Here is a 23,911-nt window from a genome sequence, read left to right on the forward strand (position 1 = left end):
GCTCATGCTGTGGAGACTCAGCAGTGAGAGGGTGCAGATTCCCCTGTCTAGGGATGGGAATAGAGCCAGCTACTCCTGTCTAGGGACAGGAGTAGGTGCATATTCTCCTGTGTTTGGATGTGAGTAGGTGCAGATTCTCCTGTCTAGAGATGTGAGATGTGAGTAGGTGCAGATTCTCCTGTGTATGGATGTGAGCAGGTGCAGAGCCTCCTGTCTAGGGATGTGAGTAGGTGCAGATTCCCCTGTCTAGGGATGAGAATAGGTGCAGATTCTCCTGTGTATGGATGTGAGTAAGTGCAGATTCTCCTGTCTAGGGATGTGAGTAGGTGCAGATTCTGCTGTGTATGGATGTGAGTAGGTGCAGATTCTCCTTTCTAGGGATGTGAGTAGGTGTTGAACCCTCTGTCTAGGGATACCAGTAGATGCTGACTTCTAAGGCTAGGTATGTGAGTAGGTGCAGATACCCCTGTCTATGGATGTGAGTAGAGGCAGATACTCCTGTCTAGAGATTTGAATAGGTGTAGATCCCTCTGTCTAAGGATATGAGTAGATGCTGACTTCTATAGCTAGGTATGTGAGTAGGTGCAGATACTCCTGTGTAGGGATGTGAGTAGATGCAGATTCTCCTGTGTATGGATGTGAGTAGGTGCAGATTCTCCTGTCTAGGGACGAGAGTAGATGCAGATTCTCCTGTGTATGGATGTGAGCAGGTGCAGAGTCTCCTGTCTAGGGATGAGAGTAGGTGCAGATTCCCCTGTCTAGGGACGGGAGTAGGTGCAGATTCTCCTGTCTAGGGACGGGAGTAGGTGCAGATTCTCCTGTGTACGGATGTGAGTAGGTGCAGATTCTCCTGTCTAGGGACGAGAGTAGATGCAGATTCTCCTGTGTATGGATGTGAGCAGGTGCAGAGTCTCCTGTCTAGGGATGAGAGTAGGTGCAGATTCCCCTGTCTAGGGACGGGAGTAGGTGCAGATTCTCCTGTCTAGAGATGTGAGTAGGTGCAGATTCTCCTGTCTAGAGATGTGAGATGTGAGTAGGTGCATATTCTCCTGTGTATGGATGTGAGCAGGTGCAGAGTCTCCTGTCTAGGGATGTGAGTAGGTGCAGATTCCCCTGTCTGGGGATGAGAATAGGTGCAGATTCTCCTGTGTATGGATGTGAGTAGGTGCAGATTCTCCTGTCTAGGGATGTGAGTAGGTTCAGATTCTGCTGTGTATGGATGTGAGTAGGTGCAGATTCTCCTTTCTAGGGATGTGAGTAGGTGTTGAACCCTCTGTCTAGGGATACCAGTAGATGCTGACTTCTAAGGCTAGGTATGTGAGTAGGTGCAGATACCCCTGTGTAGGGATGTGAGTAGATGTAGATACTCCTGTCTAGAGATTTGAGTAGGTCTAGATCCCTCTGTCTAAGGATATGAGTAGTTGCTGACTTCTATAGCTAGGTATGTGAGTAGGTGCAGATTCTCCTGTGTTTGGATGTGAGTAGATGCAGATTCTCCTGTGTATGGATGTGAGTAGGTGCAGATTCTCCTCTCTAGGGATGTGAGTAGAGGCAGCTCCTCCTGTCTAGGGATGTGAGTAGGTGCAGATTCTCCTGTGTATGGATGTGAGTAGGTGCAGATTCTCCTGCCTAGGGATGTGAGTAGGTGCAGATTCTGCTGTGTATGGATGTGAGTAGGTGCAGATTCTCCTTTCTAGGGATGTGAGTAGGTGCAGATTCTGCTGCCTAGGGATGTGAGTAGGTGCAGATTCTGCTGTGTATGGATGTGAGTAGGTGCAGAGTCTCCTGTCTAGGGATATGAGTAGGCGTTGAACCCTCTGTCTAGGGATACCAGTAGATGCTGACTTCCAAGGCTAGGTATGTGAGTAGGTGCAGATACCCCTGTGTAGGGATGTGAGTAGATGTAGATACTCCTGTCTAGGGGTGTGAGTAGAGGCAAATACTCCTATCTAGGGATGTGAGTAGGTGCAGATTCTCCTGTCTATGGATGTGAGTAGAGGCAGATACTCCTGTCTAGAGATTTGAGTAGGTGTAGATCCCTCTGTCTAAGGATATGAGTAGATGCTGACTTCTATAGCTAGGTATGTGAGTAGGTGCAGATGCTCCTGTGTAGGGATGTAAGTAGATGTAGATACTCCTGTCTAAGGATGTGAGTAGGTGCATATTCTCCTGTCTTGGGATGTGAATAGGTGCAGATTCTCCTGTCTATGCATGTGGGTAGGTGCACATACTCCAGTGTATGTATGTGAGTAGGTGCAGATTCTCCTGTTTTGGGATGTGAGTAGAGGCAGCTCCTCCTGTCTAGGGATGTGAGTAGGTGCAGATTCTCCTGTGTATGGATGTGAGTAGGTGCAGATTCTCCTGTCTAGGGATGTGAGTAGGTGCAGATTCTGCTGTGTATGGATGTGAGTAGGTGCAGATTCTCCTGTCTAGAGATGTGAGTAGGTGCAGATTCTGCTGTGTATGGATGTGAGTAGGTGCAAAGTCTCCTGTCTAGGGATGTGAGTAGGTGTTGAACCCTCTGTCTAGGGATACCAGTAGATGCTGACTTCTAAGGCTAGGTATGTGAGTAGGTGCAGATACCCCTGTGTAGGGATGTGAGTAGATATAGATACTCCTGTCTAGGGGTGTGAGTAGAGGCAAATACTCCTACCTAGGGATGCGAGTAGGTGCAGATTCTCCTGTCTATGGATGTGAGTAAAGGCAGATACTCCTGTCTAGAGATTTGAGTAGGTGTAGATCCCTCTGTCTAAGGATATGAGTAGATGCTGACTTCTATAGCTAGGTATGTGAGTAGGTGCAGATACTCCTGTGTAGGGATGTGAGTAGATGTTGATACTCCTGTCTAAGGATGTGAGTAGGTGCATATTCTCCTGTGTATGGATGTGAGTAGATGTAGATACTCCTGTCTAGAGATTTGAGTAGGTGAAGATTCTCCTGTCTAGGGATGTCAGTAGGTGCAGATTCTCCTGTCTAGTGACACAAGTAGGTGCAGATCCTCCTGTCTAGAGATGTGAGTAGAAGCAGATTCTCCTGTGTATGGATGTGAGTAGGTGCAGATTCTCCTGTCTAGGGATGTGAGAAGATGCAGATTCTTCTGTGTATGGATGTGAGTAGGTGCAGATTCTCCTGTCTAGGGATGTGAGTAGATGCAGATACTCTTGTCTAGGGATGTGAGTAGGTGCAGATTCTCCTGTCTATGCATGTGAGTAGGTGCATATACTCCAGTGTATGGACGGGAGTAGGTGAAGATTCTCCTGTGTTTGGATGTGAGTAGGTGCAGATTCTCCTGTGTTTGGATGCGAATAGGTGCAGATTCTCCTGTGTTTGGATGCGAGTAGGTGCAGATTCTCCTGTGTATGGATGTGAGTAGGTGCAGATTCTCCTGTGTATGGATGTGAGTAGGTGCAGATTCTCCTGTGTATAGATGTGAGTAGGTGCAGATTCTCCTGTGTATGGATGTGAGTAGGTGCAGATTCTCCTGTGTATGGATGTGAGTAGGTGCAGATTCTCCTGTGTTTGGATGTGAGTAGGTGCAGATTCTCCTGTGTTTGGATGTGAATAGGTGCAGATCCTCCTGTGTTTGGATGTGAGTAGGTGCAGATTCTCCTGTGTATGGATGTGAGTAGGTGCAGATTCTCCTGTGTATGGATGTGAGTAGGTGCAGATTCTCCTGTGTTTGGATGTGAGTAGGTGCATATTCTCCTGTGTATGGATGTGAGTAGGTGCAGATTCTCCTGTGTATGAATGTGAATAGGTGCAGATTCTCCTGTGTTTGGTTGCGAGTAGGTGCAGATTCTCCTGTGTATGGATGTGAATAGGTGCAGATTCTCCAGTTTTGGGATGTGAGTAGGTGCAGATTCTCCTGTGTTTGGATGTGAGTAGGTGCAGATTCTCCTTTTTAGAGATGTGAGTAGATGTAGCTACTCCCGTCTAGAGATGTGAGTAGATGCAGATTCTCCTATCTAGGGATGTGAGTAGATGTAGATACTCCCGTCTAGAGATGTGAGTAGGTGCAGATTCCCCTATCTAGGGATGTGAGTAGGTGCATATTCTCCTGTGTTTGGATGTGAGTAGGTGCAGATTCTCCTGTTTTGGGATGTGAGTAGGTGCAGATTCTCCTGTGTTTGGATGTGAGTAGGTGCATATTCTCCTGTTTAAGGATGTGAGTAGATGTAGATACTCGCGTCTAGAGATGTGAGTAGGTGCAGATTCTCCTATCTAGGGATGTGAGTAGATGTAGATACTCCCGTCTAGAGATGTGAGTAGGTGCAGATTCCCCTATCTAGGGATGTGAGTAGGTGCATATTCTCCTGTGTTTGGATGTGAGTAGGTGCAGATTCTCCTGTTTTGGGATGTGAGTAGGTGCAGATTCTCCTGTGTTTGGATGTGAGTAGGTGCATATTCTCCTGTTTAAGGATGTGAGTAGATGTAGATACTCCCGTCTAGAGATGTGAGTAGGTGCAGATTCTCCTATCTAGGGATGTGAGTAGATGTAGATACTCCCGTCTAGAGATGTGAGTAGGTGCAGATTCCCCTATCTAGGGATGTGAGTAGGTGCATATTCTCCTGTGTTTGGATGTGAGTAGGTGCAGATTCTCATGTCTATGGATGTGAGTAGGTGCAGATTCTCCTGTGTATGGATCTGAGTAGGTGCAGATTCTCCTGTTTTGGGATGTGAGTAGGTGCAGATTCTCCTGTGTTTGGATGTGAATAGGTGCAGATTCTCCTGTGTTTGGATGTGAGTAGGTGCAGATTCTCCTGTGTATGAATGTGAATAGGTGCAGATTCTCCTGTGTTTGGTTGCGAGTAGGTGCAGATTCTCCTGTGTATGGATGTGAATAGGTGCAGATTCTCCAGTTTTGGGATGTGAGTAGGTGCAGATTCTCCTGTGTTTGGCTGTGAGTAGGTGCAGATTCTCCTTTTTAGGGATGTGAGTAGATGTAGCTACTCCCGTCTAGAGATGTGAGTAGGTGCAGATTCTCCTATCTAGGGATGTGAGTAGATGTAGATACTCCCGTCTAGAGATGTGAGTAGGTGCAGATTCCCCTATCTAGGGATGTGAGTAGGTGCATATTCTCCTGTGTTTGGATGTGAGTAGGTGCAGATTCTCCTGTTTTGGGATGTGAGTAGGTGCAGATTCTCCTGTGTTTGGATGTGAGTAGGTGCATATTCTCCTGTTTAAGGATGTGAGTAGATGTAGATACTCCCGTCTAGAGATGTGAGTAGGTGCAGATTCTCCTATCTAGGGATGTGAGTAGATGTAGATACTCCCGTCTAGAGATGTGAGTAGGTGCAGATTCCCCTATCTAGGGATGTGAGTAGGTGCATATTCTCCTGTGTTTGGTTGCGAGTAGGTGCAGATTCTCCTGTGTATGGATGTGAATAGGTGCAGATTCTCCAGTTTTGGGATGTGAGTAGGTGCAGATTCTCCTGTGTTTGGATGTGAGTAGGTGCAGATTCTCCTTTTTAGGGATGTGAGTAGATGTAGCTACTCCCGTCTAGAGATGTGAGTAGATGCAGATTCTCCTATCTAGGGATGTGAGTAGATGTAGATACTCCCGTCTAGAGATGTGAGTAGGTGCAGATTCCCCTATCTAGGGATGTGAGTAGGTGCATATTCTCCTGTGTTTGGATGTGAGTAGGTGCAGATTCTCCTGTTTTGGGATGTGAGTAGGTGCAGATTCTCCTGTGTTTGGATGTGAGTAGGTGCATATTCTCCTGTTTAAGGATGTGAGTAGATGTAGATACTCGCGTCTAGAGATGTGAGTAGGTGCAGATTCTCCTATCTAGGGATGTGAGTAGATGTAGATACTCCCGTCTAGAGATGTGAGTAGGTGCAGATTCCCCTATCTAGGGATGTGAGTAGGTGCATATTCTCCTGTGTTTGGATGTGAGTAGGTGCAGATTCTCCTGTTTTGGGATGTGAGTAGGTGCAGATTCTCCTGTGTTTGGATGTGATTAGGTGCATATTCTCCTGTTTAAGGATGTGAGTAGATGTAGATACTCCCGTCTAGAGATGTGAGTAGGTGCAGATTCTCCTATCTAGGGATGTGAGTAGATGTAGATACTCCCGTCTAGAGATGTGAGTAGGTGCAGATTCCCCTATCTAGGGATGTGAGTAGGTGCAGATTCTCCTGTGTATGGATCTGAGTAGGTGCAGATTCTCCTGTTTTGGGATGTGAGTAGGTGCAGATTCTCCTGTGTTTGGATGTGAATAGGTGCAGATTCTCCTGTGTTTGGATGTGAGTAGGTGCAGATTCTCCTGTGTATGAATGTGAATAGGTGCGGATTCTCCTGTGTTTGGTTGCGAGTAGGTGCAGATTCTCCTGTGTATGGATGTGAATAGGTGCAGATTCTCCAGTTTTGGGATGTGAGTAGGTGCAGATTCTCCTGTGTTTGGCTGTGAGTAGGTGCAGATTCTCCTTTTTAGGGATGTGAGTAGATGTAGCTACTCCCGTCTAGAGATGTGAGTAGGTGCAGATTCTCCTATCTAGGGATGTGAGTAGATGTAGATACTCCCGTCTAGAGATGTGAGTAGGTGCAGATTCCCCTATCTAGGGATGTGAGTAGGTGCATATTCTCCTGTGTTTGGATGTGAGTAGGTGCAGATTCTCCTGTTTTGGGATGTGAGTAGGTGCAGATTCTCCTGTGTTTGGATGTGAGTAGGTGCATATTCTCCTGTTTAAGGATGTGAGTAGATGTAGATACTCCCGTCTAGAGATGTGAGTAGGTGCAGATTCTCCTATCTAGGGATGTGAGTAGATGTAGATACTCCCATCTAGAGATGTGAGTAGGTGCAGATTCCCCTATCTAGGGATGTGAGTAGGTTCATATTCTCCTGTGTTTGGATGTGAGTAGGTGCAGATTCTCCTGTCTATGGATGTGAGTAGGTGCAGATTCTCCTGTGTATGGATCTGAGTAGGTGCAGATTCTCCTGTTTTGGGATGTGAGTAGGTGCAGATTCTCCTGTGTTTGGATGTGAATAGGTGCAGATTCTCCTGTGTATGGATGTGAGTAGGTGCAGATTCTCCTGTGTATGGATGTGAGTAGGTGCAAGATTCTCCTGTTTTGGGATGTGACTAGGTGCAGATTCTCCTCTGTTTGGATGTGAGTAGGTGCAGATTCTCCTGTTTTGGGATGTGAGTAGGTGCAGATTCTCCTGTGTTTGGATGTGAGTAGGTGCATATTCTCCTGTTTAAGGATGTGAGTAGATGTAGATACTCCCGTCTAGAGATGTGAGTAGGTGCAGATTCCCCTATCTAGGGATGTGAGTAGGTGCATATTCTCCTGTGTTTGGATGTGAGTAGGTGCAGATTCTCCTGTCTATGGATGTGAGTAGGTGCAGATTCTCCTGTGTATGGATCTGAGTAGGTGCAGATTCTCCTGTTTTGGGATGTGAGTAGGTGCAGATTCTCCTGTGTTTGGATGTGAATAGGTGCAGATTCTCCTGTGTTTGGATGTGAGTAGGTGCAGATTCTCCTGTGTATGGATGTGAGTAGGTGCAGATTCTCCTGTGTATGGATGTTGAGTAGGTGCAAGATTCTCCTGTGTTTGGATGTGAGTAGGTGCAGATTCTCCTGTGTTTGGATGTGAATAGGTGCAGATTATCCTGTGTTTGGATGTGAGTAGGTGCAGATTCTCCTGTGTATGGATGTGAGTAGGTGCAGATTCTACTGTGTATGGATGTGAGTAGGTGCAGATTCTCCTGTGTTTGGTTGTGAGTAGGTGCAGATTCTCGTGTGTATGGATGTGAATAGGTGCAGATTCTCCTGTTTTGGGATGTGACTAGGTGCAGATTCTCCTGTTTTGGGATGTGAGTAGGTGCAGATTCTCCTGTTTTGGGATGTGAGTAGGTGCAGATTCTCCTGTGTTTGGATGTGAGTAGGTGCATATTCTCCTGTTTAAGGATGTGAGTAGATGTAGATACTGCCGTCTAGAGATGTGAGTAGGTGCAGATTCTCCTATCTAGGGATGTGAGTAGATGTAGATACTCCCGTCTAGAGATGTGAGTAGGTGCAGATTCTCCTGTGTTTGGATGTGAGTAGGTGCAGATTTTCCTGTGTATGGATGTGAGTAGGTGCAGATTCTCCTGTTTTGGGATGTGACTAGGTGCAGATTCTCCTGTGTTTGGATGTGAGTAGGTGCAGATTCTCCTGTTTAGGGATGTGAGTAGATGTAGATACTCCCGTCTAGAGATGTGAGTAGGTGCATATTCTCCTATCTAGGGATGTGAGTAGATGTAGATACTCCCGTCTAGAGATGTGAGTAGGTGCAGATTCTCCTATCTAGGGATGTGAGTAGGTGCATATTCTCCTGTGTTTGGATGCGAGTAGGTGCAGATTCTCCTGTTTTGGGATGTGAGTAGGTGCAGATTCTCCTGTGTATGGATGTGAGTAGGTGCAGATTCTCCTGTTTTGGGATGTGAGTAGGTGCAGATTCTCCTGTGTTTGGATGTGAGTAGGTGCAGATTCTCCTGTTTAGGGGTGTGAGTAGGTGTAGATACTCCCATCTAGAGATGTGAGTAGGTGCAGATTCTCCTATCTAGGGATGTGAGTAGATGTAGATACTCCCGTCTAGAGATGTGAGTAGGTGCAGATTCTCCTATCTAGGGATGTGAGTAGGTGCATATTCTCCTGTGTTTGGATGTGAGTAGGTGCAGATTCTCCTGTGTATGGATGTGAGTAGGTGCAGATTCTCCTGTTTTGGGATGTGAGTAGGTGCAGATTCTCCTGTGTTTGGATGTGAGTAGGTGCAGATTCTCCTGTTTAGGGATGTGAGTAGATGTAGATACTCCCGTCTAGAGATGTGAATAGGTGCAGATTCTCCTATCTAGGGATGTGATTAGATGTAGATACTCCCGTCTAGAGATGTGTGTAGGTGCAGATTCTCCTATCTAGGGATGTGAGTAGATGTAGATACTCCCGTCTAGAGATGTGAGTAGGTGCAGATTCTCCTATCTAAGGATGTGAGTAGGTGCATATTCTACTGTGTTTGGATGTGAGTTGGTGCAGATTCTCCCGTCTGGGGATGTGAGTAGATGCATATTCTCCTGCCTATGGAGTAGATGTAGATACTCCTGTGTATGGATGTGAGTAGATACAGATTCTCCTCTCAGGGGATGTGAGTAGATGCAGATACTCTGGTGTAGGGATGTGAGTAGGTGGATAGTCTCCTGGGTTATGGATGTGAGTAGGTGCAGATTGTCCTGCCTAGGGATTTGGGTAGGTGCAGATACTCCAGTGTAGGGATGCGAGTAGATGCTGATTCTCCTGTGTATGGATGTGAGTAAATACAGATTCTCCTGTCTGGGGATGTGAGTAGATAAAGATACTCCAGTGTAGGGATGTGAGTAGGTGCAGATTCTCCTGTCTAGGGATGGGAGTAGATGAAGATTCTCTTGTCTATGAATGTGAGTAGATGTAAATACTTCCCTGTAGGGAAGCGAGTAGGTGCTGATTCTCCTGTGTGTGGATGTGAGTAAATACAGATTCTCCTGTCTGAGGATGTGAGTAGATGAAGATACTCCAGTGTAGGGATGTGAGTAGGTGCAGATTCTCCTGTCTATGGATGTGAGTAGATGCAGATAGTCCGCTGTAGGGATGTGAGTAGGTGCAGATTCTCCTGTGCATGGATGTGAGAAGGTGCAGATAATCCGTTGTAGGGATGTGAGTATGTGCATATCCTACTGTGCATGGATGTGAGTAGGTGCAGATTATCCTCTGTTTGGATGTGAGTAGGTGCAGACTCTCCTGTGTTTGGATGTGAGTAGGTGCAGATTCTCCTGCCTATGGATGTGAGTAGATGCAGATTATCCTCTGTTTGGATGTGAGTAGGTGCAGATTCTGCCATCTCTGGATGTGAGTAGGTGTAGATTCTCCTGTGTTTGGATGTGAGTGGGTGCAGATTCTCCTGTGTTTGGATGTGAGTAGGTGCAGATTCTCCTGTGTTTGGATGTGAGTAGGTGCAGATTATCCTCTGTTTGGATGTGAGTAGGTGCAGATTCTGCCATCTCTGGATGTGAGTAGGTGAAGACCCTCCTCTTTAGAGATGCAAGTAGGTGTAGATCCTCCTTGTCTAGGGAGGCGAGTAGGTGACGATCCTCATTAATAGTGCTGCAAGTAGGTGCAGATATCCCTGTGTAGGGATGTGACTAGGTGCAGATTCTCCTGTATAATGTGGGTAGGTGTAGATTATCCTCTCCAGGGATAATAATAATAATAATTATTATTATTATTTAGCATTTATATAGCGCTACGAACCCTCGGGCATCTGAGCGCTGCTTATTATTACCCACAGTACGTGGTGCTCATTTATCGACCTCGGAAGGATGAAAGGCTGAGTTTGACCCTACCGGAATTCGAACCTGCGTCAGCAGGCTCTGCACAGGTGTTAAAGCAAGCGCTCTACTCGCTGTGCTATTGGATCAGCTATGTGAGGGATGTGAGTAGGTGAAGATCCTCATTTCTAGGGCTGTGAGTAGGTGTAGATCCCCCTTGACTAGGGATGTAGGTGCAGATTCTCCTTCCCTAGGGATGTGAGTAGGTGCAGATTCTCCTGTGTATGGATGTGAGTAGGTGCAGTTCTCCTGACTAGGGATGTAGGTGCAGATTCTCCTTCCCTAGGGATGTGAGTAGGTGCAGATTCTGCTGTGTATGGATGTGAGTAGGTGCAGATTCTCCTTTCTAGGGATGTGAGTAGGTGCAGATTCTGCTGTGTATGGATGTGAGTAGGTGCAGATTCTCCTTTCTAGGGATGTGAGCAGGTGCAGATTCTGCTGTCTAGGGATGTGAGTAGGTGCAGATTCTCCTGTGTATGGATGTGAGTAGGTGCAGTTCTCCTGACTAGGGATGTAGGTGCAGATTCTCCTTCCCTAGGGATGTGAGTAGGTGCAGATTCTGCTGTGTATGTATGTGAGTAGGTGCAGATTCTCCTTTCTAGGGATGTGAGTAGGTGCAGATTCTGCTGTGTATGGATGTGAGTAGGTGCAGATTCTCCTGCCTATGGATGTGAGTAGATGCAGATTATCCTCTGTTTGGATGTGAGTAGGTGCAGATTCTGCCATCTCTGGATGTGAGTAGGTGCAGATTCTCCTGTGTTTTGATGTGAGTGGGTGCAGATTCTCCTGTGTTTGGATGTGAGTAGGTGCGGATTCTCCTGTGTTTGGATGTGAGTAGGTGCAGATTATCCTCTGTTTGGATGTGAGTAGGTGCAGATTCTGCCATCTCTGGATGTGAGTAGGTGAAGACCCTCCTCTTTAGAGATGCAAGTAGGTGTAGATCCTCCTTGTCTAGGGAGGCGAGTAGGTGACGATCCTCATTAATAGTGCTGCAAGTAGGTGCAGATATCCCTGTGTAGGGATGTGACTAGGTGCAGATTCTCCTGTATAATGTGGGTAGGTGTAGATTATCCTCTCCAGGGATAATAATAATAATAATTATTATTATTATTTAGCATTTATATAGCGCTACGAACCCTCGGGCATCTGAGCGCTGCTTATTATTACCCACAGTACGTGGTGCTCATTTATCGACCTCGGAAGGATGAAAGGCTGAGTTTGACCCTACCGGAATTCGAACCTGCGTCAGCAGGCTCTGCACAGGTGTCAAAGCAAGCGCTCTACTCGCTGTGCTATTGGATCAGCTATGTGAGGGATGTGAGTAGGTGAAGATCCTCATTTCTAGGGCTGTGAGTAGGTGTAGATCCCCCTTGACTAGGGATGTAGGTGCAGATTCTCCTTCCCTAGGGATGTGAGTAGGTCCAGATTCTCCTGTGTATGGATGTGAGTAGGTGCAGTTCTCCTGACTAGGGATGTAGGTGCAGATTCTCCTTTCTAGGGATGTGAGTAGGTGCAGATTCTGCTGTGTATGGATGTGAGTAGGTGCAGATTCTCCTTTCTAGGGATGTGAGTAGGTGCAGATTCTCCTTTCTAGGGATGTGAGCAGGTGCAGATTCTGCTGTCTAGGGATGTGAGTAGGTGCAGATTCTCCTGTGTATGGATGCGAGTAGGTGCAGTTCTCCTGACTAGGGATGTAGGTGCAGATTCTCCTTCCCTAGGGATGTGAGTAGGTGCAGATTCTGCTGTGTATGTATGTGAGTAGGTGCAGATTCTCCTTTCTAGGGATGTGAGTAGGTGCAGATTCTGCTGTGTATGGATGTGAGTAGGTGCAGATTCTCCTTTCTAGGGATGTGAGTAGGTGCAGATTCTGCTGTCTAGGGATGTGAGTAGGTGCAGATTCTCCTGTGTATGGATGTGAGTAGGTGCAGTTCTCCTGACTAGGGATGTAGGTGCAGATTCTCCTTCCCTAGGGATGTGAGTAGATGCAGATTCTCCTGTGTATGAATGTGAGTAGGTGCAGTTCTCCTGACTAGGGATGTAGCTGCAGATTCTCCTTCCCTAGGGATGTGAGTAGGTGAAGATCCTCATTTCTAGGGCTGTGAGTAGGTGAAGATCCTCATTTCTAGGGCTGTGAGTAGGTGTAGATCCCCTTGACTAGGGATGTAGGTGCAGATTCTCCTTCCCTAGGGATGTGAGTAGGTGCAGATTCTCCTGTGTATGGATGTGAGTAGGTGCAGTTCTCCTGACTAGGGATGTAGGTGCAGATTCTCCTTCCCTAGGGATGTGAGTAGGTGCAGATTCTCCTGTGTATGGATGTGAGTAGGTGCAGTTCTCCTGACTAGGGATGTAGGTGCAGATTTTCCTTCCCTAGGGATGTGAGTAGGTGCAGATTCTCCTGTGTATGGATGTGAGTAGGTGCAGTTCTCCTGACTAGGGATGTAGGTGCAGATTTTCCTTCCCTAGGGATGTGACTAGGTGAAGATCCTCATTTCTAGGGATGTGATTAGGTGTAGATCCTCCTTGCCTAGGGATGTGAGTAGGCGAAGATCCTCATTTCTAGGGCTGTGAGTAGGTGTAGATCCCCCTTGACTAGGGATGTGAGTAGGTGAAGATCCAAATTTCTGGGACTGTGAGTAGGTGAAGATCCCCATTGCCTAGGGATGTAAGTAGGTGAAGATCCCCCTGGACTAGGGCTGTGAGTAGGTGCAGGTCTTTGTGCCTTGGGCTCCGAGAAGCTGTGGGACTCGTGCATAGTGAGCGCCCCCTTCAGGAATACTTGTAACTATGGCCTGCTTGCATTCCAGAGAAGCTGAAGCTTGTGGACCTGTCCTCTAACTCCATCACTGAAATCGACGAGGATGCCTTTCGCCTGCTGCCAGCTCTGCAGGAGCTCATCGTCTCCGAGAACCAGCTGAGGGCACTGCCCGAGCTTCCAAGCTCCATGACGCGCATCGATGCCCGGCTGAACAAGCTGCAGAGCTCGGGCATCAAGCATGAAGCTTTCAAGGTGGGCATATCTAACTTACTCACCAACCAGAAAGCTAGGAAGAGTGCCATGGGCCTACTACAGCTCCTATGTCAAGTAGAGCACTTCACACCATCCATAGCTCCCATGGCCAGGAAGAGCTTCTAAGCCAAGTAAACCTTTCCTCACCATCCACTGTTCCTTGGCTTACTAGAGCTCCTATGCCAAGCAGAGCTCCCCACACCATCCATAGCTCCCATGGCCAGGAAGAGCTTCTAAGCCAAGTAAACCTTTCCTCACCATCCACTGTTCCTTGGCTTACTAGAGCTCCTATGCCAAGCAGAGCTCCCCACACCATCCATAGCTCCCATGGCCAGGAAGAGCTTCTAAGCCAAGTAAACCTTTCCTCACCATCCACTGTTCCTTGGCTTACTAGAGCTCCTATGCCAAACAGAGCTCCCCACACCATCCATAGCTCCCATGGCCAGGAAGAGCTTCTAAGCCAAGTAAACCTTTCCTCACCATCCACTGTTCCTTGGCTTACTAGAGCTCCTATGCCAAACAGAGCTCCCCACACCATCCATAGCTCCCATGGCCAGGAAGAGCTTCTAAGCCAAGTAAACCTTTCCTCACCATCCACTGTTCCTTGGCTTACTAGAGCTCCTATGCCAAACAGAGCTCCCCACACCATCCATAGCTCCCATGGCCAGGGAGAGCTTCTAAGCCAAGTAAACCTTTCCTCACCATCCACTGCTCCTTGGCTTACTAGAGCTCCTATGCCAAGCAGAGCTCTCCACGCCATCCATAGCTCCCATGGCCAGGGAGAGCTTCTAAGCCAAGTAAACCTTTCCTCACCATCCACTGCTCCTTGGCCTACAGGAACTTCCTATGCCAAGCCATTCTCTCTCTGTGCCCACCAGAACCCTCTGTCTTAACAGGAAGTCTCTGCACCAACCGGAACTCCCTGCTGCCAACCAGTATTCCCCATCACTACACTCTTGGCCCCCTTAACCTGCTGGCTATCCCTGGCCCACACAAAACCTTGTCCACTACTCTCTGCTGCTTCTGGCATCTTCCTGCACCTACTGACAGAGTCACTGCTCGGCTCCATCGCCCACAGCTCCCTTTCACCACGCACTGCTCCCCGACACAACCCCCAGCCACCGCTCATCACCACCTTCCTGGGGAAAATAAGACCAGACAAGCAAATAACCTTTCAAAGCCCTCTAAGCACAGTACTTCCAAGCTCTTTGATCTCCCTGTCCCTGGTAGGGGCTTCCTGGGGCCACATGATTGGTTGCTTCTCTCAGGTGAACCCAACACTCTGGTTGAGGTTCCGACCTTTGCTCCAGTAAGGGTGACTGTGCTCCCCAGAGGTGCGGTGGGCCAGGCTGGTCTTATAGTTGGTTGGCCAGGCCCTGCAGAGCTTCCAGGTCTGTTACCCAAGCCTGTCTCACTTTCATCCTTACCGACCTAACAAGTCCTCTGCAAATAATACAGATTGCATTGTCATCTCTTGCAACAATATGCCGTCCTGTCTGAGCCGCTGCAACAAAGTGGGCAGTATGCCAGGCGCTGCAACACAGTGGGCAGTATACCAGCCGCTATAACACAGTGGGCAGTAGGCCAGGTGCTGCAACACAGTGGGCAGTATGCCAGGCCCTGTAACATAGTGGGCAGTATGACACCTGCTGTAACACAGTGGGCAGTATGCCAGGCCCTGTAACACAGTGGGCAGTATACCAGCCGCTATAACACAGTGGGCAGTATGCCAGGTGCTGCAACACAGTGGGCAGTATGCCAGGCCCTGTAACATAGTGGGCAGTATGACACCTGCTGTAACACAGTAGGCAGTATGCCAGGCGCTGTAACAAAGGGAGTAGTATGCCAGGCACTGTAACAAAGTGGGCAGTATGCCAAGCGCTGCAACAGAGTGGGCAGTATGCCAGCCGCTATAACACAGTGGGCAATATGTCAGGTGCTGCAACAAAGTGGGCAGTATGCCACGCGCTGCAACACAGTGGCAGTATGACACCTGCTTTAACACAGTGGGCAGTATGCCAGGCGCTGTAACAAAGTGCGTAGTATGGCAGGCGCTGTAACAAAGTGGGTAGTATACTAGGCACTGTAACGCAGTGGGCAGTATGACACCTGCTGTAAGACAGTGGGCAGTATGCCAGGCACTGTAACAAAGTGGATAGTATGCTAGGCGCTGTAACACAGTGGGCAGTATGCCAGCCTCTTAACACAGTGGGCAGTATGCCAGGCCCTGTAACACAGTGGATAGTATGCTAGGCGCTGTAACACAGTGGGCAGTATGCCAGGCCCTGCAACACAGTGGGCAGTATGCCAGGCCCTGCAACACAGTGGGCAGTATGACACCTGCTGTAACACAGTGGGCAGTATGCCAGGCACTGTAACAAAGTGGGTAGTATGCTAGGCGCTGTAACGCAGTGGGCAGTATGCCAGGCACTTAACACAGTGGGCAGTATGCCAGGCCCTGTAACACAGTGGGCAGAATGCCACTCAGCACGAGCCTAAGAATTATAATTGCTTGATCCAATGTGTTCTTGTTATTTTTTGCTTTTAGATTACCCTGTATCAGTCTAACTTCGTTTGTGTTTGTCTTTGTTATTCTACGTTCTATCCTAATGATGTGTTCGGTTATTTTTGTGTGTTTGTTTAGCACTCCCAGGCCTTTGGGCGAGTTGGCGCTTTATAAAAAATAAAATAAACACTCACTCATGCAATGGGGGTGGGGGTGCCATTGACCCTTGCACTGTCAGCTAACTTGCTCTCCATATCACCACAAGCTCACTCTTCCTCCCACCGACATCAGACAATGGCTAGAAAGGCATTGCCCGACTGGCCGACTAGTGGCGCCCCTATGCCCCCAAGAGATTTCCTACCTACTAGTCTGATCTTCCAATTCCCTACTCTGCCAACTAAGAGCCTCGTTTCCTTACCAGCCCCCCTCCTATCTTCAAATATCCGAACTCATTCTTGCTCCCTCTCTCCTTCTGTCTTCTCCCCTCTCCTTAGCTATCGGCACTTCCCTCCTCAGACGTATTCTCTTTTCCTACCATCCTCCACAATGTCCCACCTTGATGTCCACCCTTCTCTGGGCTCCCCTCTCTTCCTTGGAGTTCTCCAACCTCTGCCTCTTTTGCTCCCCTCATGTTCTCCTTCTCCAACCTTTGGACTTCTCCCATTCTTTGGCACCCTGCCTCTCCCCGCCTTGACACTCTAGCTGCTCCGAACGCGCCGTCACTTTGCCCAAGCTCTGCTAGGGATGGGATCCCTCCCCCGGGGCTGGGCTACTATTGATAGCCTGCACATGTGGTGGTCATCACACCACGCACCACTACCTCCTCATAGCTATCCTGCCCCAAACCCAGCCATTTCCCCAACCCTGCCCAGAGACAGCCCCCCTTCTTAGTTTCCTACATCCTATGCACATCACCCACCCTATGCACATCACACAAATTATGTACATCACACATATTATGTGCATCACACATCCTATGCGCATCATACATCCTATGCACATCACACATCTTATGCACATCACACGTCCCATGCGCATCACACATCCCTTGCGCATCACACATCCTATGCGCATCATACATCCTATGAGCAACATACATCCAATGCGCATCACACATCCAATGCGCATCACACATCCTATGCACATCACACATCCTATGTGATGACACGTCTTAAGCGCATCACACGTCCCATGCGCATCACACATCCTATGCGATCACACATCCTATGCGCATCACACATCTTATGCGCATCACACATCCAATGCGCATCACACATCCAATGCGCATCACACATCCAATGCGCATCACACATCTTATGCACATCACACATCTTATGCACATCACACGTCCTATGCGCATCACACATCCTTTGCGCATCACACATCTTATGCGCATCACACTTCCTTTGCGCATCACACTTCCTTTGCGCATCACACATCCTATGCGCATCACACATCCTATGCGATGACACGTCTTAAGCGCATCACACGTCCCATGTGCATCACACATCCTATGCGATCACACATCCTATGCGCATCACACATCTTATGCGCATCACACATCTTATGTGCATCACACATCCAATGCGCATCACACATCCAATGCGCATCACACATCTTATGCACATCACACATTTTATGCACATCACACATCTTATGCACATCACACGTCCTATGCACATCACACGTCCTATGCGCATCACACATCCTTTGCGCATCACACATCTTATGCGCATCACACTTCCTTTGCGCATCACACTTCCTTCGCACTTCACACATCCTATGCGCATCACACATCCTATGCATATCAAACATCCTATGCGCATTACACATCCGTAGAGGTTGGCCTCCTTCTACCCCAGGAAAGTATGCTATTAAAGTGCGGCACCAAACGCCCCCGACCTCTGGTATGCTCCCTCAGACTCCACCTAACCCCCCCCCCACCAGGGTAGGGCGCCAATAACATGCTGCTTGTTTTTTGTTTTGCAGGATTTAAAGAAGCTGCACTTCCTGTACTTATCAGACAACAAACTGGACCACATCCCAATGCCCTTTCCAGAAAGCCTGCGCTCCTTGCACCTGCAGGTAATATCACGCCAATGCACCCAACCCGGACCTGTGGCACCCTCTCTTACTCCAGCACTCGGGCATGCAAACCACTTTACCAATGCACCAAAAACATGTGCACCCTGATGTGCACGGAAATGAGCCAAACTGCCATAAATTGAAAATAGCATATTGGTTAGAATATTGGGTGAACAAACTGGGGGAGGGGGTAACTGGGGGCAGGTATAGATGGGGCAGAGGGGTAAGTGCAGCAACATGGGACATGTAGAGGTAGACATCTCCCCTCACTCTGCCAATAAAAGGAAGTAGCAACGCATTTTGGGAGAAAAATACGTGGCAGTACGCCTATGAGGGCAAAGGTCATACATCCTACACACACTGTTAATTCAGTATTGAGGTGCAGTCCAAGCTCTGCCAATGCCCCACAGTCTCGTCGCAGAGCAAGCAAGGGTATTCTAGTTGTGAGAACGCTCTCATTGCACCTCTTCTTAATCTGAAACACATGTGTATAGGTGCGGTATAAATGCCATATCATATCATTCTGATGCCAGTAATATGACACACTCACACACACGCACCTCCACCCTGAGCCTCAGCATGCCTGCCATTCCATGCAGGCTCAGCTCTGCCAGTGCACCTCAATGCTGTCTTATATCTTCTCCCTTAGAACAACAACATCCAGTCGCTGCACGTGGACGCCTTCTGCGACAGTCGTGACCTGAGCCACATCCGCCGAAGCCTGGAGGACATCCGCTTGGATGGCAACCCCATCAACCTCAGCACGTTCAGCAACGCCTACTTCTGCTTGCCCCGGCTGCCCACCGGGCGCTATTACTGAGCTACCCCTCGAATAAGACTCGCACTGGAGGTTAAGCTGCTGTCAGTGAAGCAGGAGACCTGCGTTCTAATCCCAGCTCCCTACTTGGACACTCTGTGATCTGGGGGAAAATCACATTGCCTCCCAACTCTGTGCCTCAGATCAGATGCCTTAACATATGGACTGCTTAGAAAGAGGGAAATCACTGGTCTTAAAAGCTATGAACATTCGAGCCGTGCTGGGCCTGGTCCGCTTCATCCTAAACTAGTAGGGAAACAATAGGAACAAACCATTCCGTCTGTATGGGATCAGCTGGATGGCAGGCACAAGAGGAGCAAGCCTGCCATCAGGGGGATTTGTGGCACAATAGGAGCAAACGACCCTCCAGGTAGAAGGGGGGGTTTACAAGGCGGATCTCCACTCTCGTCCCAATAATCTGTGGAGCCCATTAGCCTGGTTAGTGTTGTACAATGACGACTTGAGGCATTGTATTGTGGTTGGCAATAAAATGCTGTGGTTTTTATTGCACAAAGTATAATCATGAAACATATTTTGGTAAATGTATTTATCCAAAAACACACAATGATCAACACTGTTATCTTTTCTTTTGGGAACCAAGACCAGGGGACGCCTAGCGTGCCGCCAACTTCTTCCCACAGCTTCGTGGGTTCCGTTTGTTGCCCTGTTATTCCCTTTCTTCTCTCTTTTCCGTCTTTCTGGGTAGTTGGGACTGGGAAAGGAAAGAAGTCTCCTGCGTTCGCGGATAACTGTTGGTGCTCCGTTCAGAGGAATTGGGGTTGTTTTACCGTGGCAGAAATTACCATGACGGAAATGACCGAATGACAAATGTACGTAATGCAACATTGTTCGTACATTTCCCATTCGGTCATTCAAGGTAAAACAACCCCAAATCTAAAGAAACCCTAAATTGTGGTATAAAAGTGGTGAGCATATTTATAATACTGCCCTATATGTTGAGACCACCTTTCCCCCTTTGTATTTATATTCTCTTTTAGGGTTGACTGTAAGTACAAATCACCGGACCTTACACTTGTAGGAACATAATAGCACCATCTGTTATGCTGATGACTTATATACGACATCACCCTACCATATTTAACAGTTCTGTTCAGCTTCCAGCATGCACAGCTGAACACACACACACACACGTGCATCACAGACTTTCTAGCTTGCTATATAGTTCTCCAACTTTTATTTTTTACTCTACCATCTGTGGTAAATATTATACAGCTGTGGTAAATGCACAAAGGCACTTCCTTGTTACCTCCCCTCCTTAAAAATAATCACCAGAGACACAATAAAACAATCCCACCAGCTCAGCTTTTGCCACTTTTATACATGTGTTAAAATAACACTAGTTACAATAATACATATTATTTCGGTTCACAAGGAAAACATTTGTTTGTTCTTACCAATGCCTCGAAACTGACGACACAGTTATCTAAGAGAAGAGATATGAAGCACAGCACAAAACATGGAAACTTTTTCTTTCATCGGCTTTTGTAAGACACCATTAAACATGTGAGAGAAAAACAGCAAACACTTTGTTAAATATAAACATTTGTCCTCACTATCTGATGGGAAACGCACATGCAATCGTCCGCGCTCAATTTTCACAGATACTCACATTAAACTGTGAAGTCTCTGCGTTTTATCAGGGAAAGCCCCCTCTCTGCTGTGGGTTATCAGCAAAGAAAGTGTTGCAGCTTCCGCACTGCGTTCGCCACCCCTGAAGGTCAGCTCACAGCCCCAGGTGTTCTAAAGGCCTGGACAGCTCGGCTCTTCCCTCTGTCTGCTGCTCTCCCCTTCTTCTCCGGACAGCCAGAAACAAAAAGAACCCCACACCCTCTCTGCCTCCTTCATTTATAGATCAGCCTTGTCAGTCAAAACTAATTCTAATTGTGATATTGCATTTTGAACTTCTCCCAAGTATTTTCCCAGTAACCTATCAATCAGATTGATTACATTTATAATGTAACTCAATATCATATCATGTTTAACCACAACATTTGTGCTGTTTTGCAGCATTTAAGCCTGCTCATTCAATATGATAACAGTCTCGTTGACATATTTCACCTGATCATTCAGTCCACCTCTAATTCCATCTAGGGTGCGCTGTATCATGTCCAAACCATCAGTCAATTGCTGCGCCTTGACACTTAATGTTCCCACAGAAATCGCATTGGCTGTAGACATTGTTGTGCCCACCACATCCCCAATAATAGTCATCACCATAGAGGCTACAAGCAAACCTGCAACCCGCTTCCCCCTTCTTCCTTTCACCACAGATGAATTTACAAAGGTTTTTTGTAAGTGCATGGCAATATCTCGGTTTGATATCCTCTCCTTTCGCAGTTCTACCCACTCTTTCACCTGATCTGATGCAATTACAGTTTCATTTACAAACTTCTCAACCATAAGATCAGGATTTAGATTAATGTACATATTTTGTTAAACCAGTCTTCTGTTTCCCAGGACGAATCTAGGCGCCTCTTCCACTGCAAGTCCGGATGCCGGTCCGGGTTCTATGACTTGTGCTCCTGTGATTTCAACCTCTGATGCGATCAATATGAGCAGCACAATGAGTCCCCAGTTCCCAGGTTGGGACACCCCTGCAGCCTTTTACCTACCCCACCAAAGACCTAGACCTAATATACATACCACAAAAAGTTTGAACTTTTGCTAGTTCGAAGTTTTTGTGGTATGTATATTAGGACTTTTGGTGGGGTAGGTAAACGGGATTCGGTCATTTTGGCTGAATCTGTTCAGAGTACCAAGAATAACTGGATTCCTATTCCGAGCTCCCTCCTTTTATTTCCCCCTCTATAGTCTGAGTGCTATGCATGCTTCTGTGGGCTTCTTGCCCCTCTGGCTGGCGCGGATGGCCATTCACACCTTGGTGTGGCCCCCTTTCTCTGCTTTTGTTCTGTCTCCCTACCTCTTCCTGTTCTTGGGCTTGTCCCCTTCCTTGTTGGAACCCTGTTGTGCACCAAATGTTAGGTGTGGTGTGCGGCAGAATGAAAGGTGCCAAGCTTCCGCCCTCCTTTTGCTGCTCGGCTGTGTTACATTGCCCTGGGCCCCCGTGCCTTTCAGCTCCATTGGTGCCCTATTCCTCGGCACTGGCCATTCTGCCACCAGAAATCCAGTTTCAATTCTTTACCTCCCCCCATGGCAAGCCCCAAAGTATGGGGGCATCATTATCCAGACCAGGCTATTCTCCAGCTCCTAGTGCTAAATGTCAAGTCCATGGCAAACTGAATCCAGTTCTGACTTTTTTAATCTCAGGGACTCCCCGCCCTATTGGGCTGCACAGAAGGCAATGGCAATGCAGGTGATGCCCCCAGACCAACCCGCACAATATTCTAGATGTCGCCGCAGCTCTGTGATCTCTACCCCTTGTACCTGTTGGATTTTTAATAAATGGCTTGGGGCGGTCCTTTAAGCCCCCACCAGTGGCATGTGGCATGCGCCTCTTTCTTCGTGATCCGTGTGCTCTCCCCTGTGGAACATTTACATGTCTGGTGCACAGGTCACTGGTGCACGTTGAAAGTGGTGTGTACATAATACAGGGTGCAGGAAATGTTTGCACATTAGGACTTCTGATGATCACTTTCCCAGGAATCTGAATTCCCATTTGTAAGTGCCTAGAGATCTTCGCTAGAATTTCAAAGCACAGAGGGGGTTGGGTGGACCGTGGTTTTTTAGAGAGCCATTTGATTAGACCACATATAAGTCGACCAATCAGAATTATGATTAAGAATTCAGAATTGCAAACCCATGACAGTGAAAATGTTTTGGATACTTTAGGGAACACACTGGGAACTAGTTGGGACATCATCAGGCTCTACGGAGAGTGCAAAAATCTTCCGCCAGGTAGCCTATTCCACCGTGCACGCCTCCAGGCAGGTAGCCTAGTCCACCGTGCACACCTCCAGACAGGTAGCCTAGTCCACCGTGCACGCCTCCAGGCAGGTAGCCTAGTCCACCGTGCACGCCTCCAGGCAGGTAGCCTAGTCCACCGTGCACGCCTCCAGGCAGGTAGCCTAGTCCACCGTGCACGCCTCCAGGCAGGCAGCCTAGTCCACCGTGCACGCCTCCAGACAGGTAGCCTAGTCCACCGTGCACGCCTCCAGACAGGTAGCCTATTCCACCGTGCACGCCTCCAGACAGGCAGCCTAGTCCACCGTGCACGCCTCCAGACAGGTAGCCTAGTCCACCGTGCACGCCTCCAGACAGGCAGCCTAGTCCACCGTGCACGCCTCCAGACAGGCAGCCTAGTCCACCGTGCACGCCTCCAGACAGGCAGCCTAGTCCACCGTGCACGCCTCCAGACAGGCAGCCTAGTCCACCGTGCACGCCTCCAGATAGGTAGCCTAGTCCACCGTGCACGCCTCCAGGCAGGTAGCCTATTCCACCGTGCACGCCTCCAGGCAGGCAGTCTCGTCTACCATGCACTCCTTCAGACAGGTAGCCTAGTCCACCGTGCACGCCTCCAGACAGTCAGCCTAGTCCACCATGCACACCTCCAGACAGGTAGCCTAGTACACTGTGCACGACTCCAGACAGGCAGCCTAGTCCACCGTGCACGCCTCCAGAGGGGCAGCCTAGTCCACCGTGCACGCCTCCAGACAGGCAGCCTAGTCCACCATGCACACCTCCAGACAGGTAGCCTAGTACACTGTGCACGACTCCAGACAGGCAGCCTAGTCCACCGTGCACGCCTCCAGACAGGAAGCCTAGTCCACCGTGCACGCCTCCAGACATGCAGCCTAGCCCACATGCTCACCTCCAGATAGGCAGCCTAGCCCACCATGCACGCCTCCATACAGGCAGCCTAGTCCACAGTGCGTGCCTCCAGACAGACAGCCTAGTCCACCGTGCACATCTCCAGACAGGCAGCCTAGTCCACCCTGTACACGTCCAGACAGGTAGCCTAGCCCACCGTGCTCACCTCCAGACAGGCAGTCTAGTCCACTGTGCACAAAAAAGCCTAGTCCACCACGCATGCCCCAGACAGGCAGCTTAGCCCACCACGCACGCCTCCAGACAGGCAGCCAAGTCCACCACGCACGCCTCCAGACAGATAGCCTAGCCCACTGTACACACCTCCAGACAGGCAGTCTAGTCCACTGTGCACGACTCCAGACAGGAAGC

General features: G+C 48.5%; 1 protein-coding gene across 1 annotated transcript in view; it reads left to right on the forward strand.

The window, feature by feature from the left end:
* Nucleotides 1-19,319, forward strand: part of OPTC (opticin) — a 58,113-nt gene extending 38,794 nt beyond the window's left edge. Inside the window, exons 5-7 of the mRNA XM_069633083.1 lie at nt 13,144-13,346; nt 17,842-17,937; nt 18,587-19,319. Coding sequence (XP_069489184.1) covers nt 13,144-13,346; nt 17,842-17,937; nt 18,587-18,757 — 470 coding nt within the window. The 3' untranslated portion in view covers nt 18,758-19,319. The remainder of the gene's footprint in view (nt 1-13,143; nt 13,347-17,841; nt 17,938-18,586) is intronic.
* The last annotated feature ends 4,592 nt before the right edge of the window (nt 19,320-23,911 follow it).

Source organism: Ambystoma mexicanum, chromosome 13 (assembly GCF_040938575.1).
Source record: "Ambystoma mexicanum isolate Mex_15411 chromosome 13, UKY_AmexF1_1, whole genome shotgun sequence".
In the NCBI taxonomy this organism is placed as follows: domain Eukaryota; kingdom Metazoa; phylum Chordata; class Amphibia; order Caudata; family Ambystomatidae; genus Ambystoma; species Ambystoma mexicanum.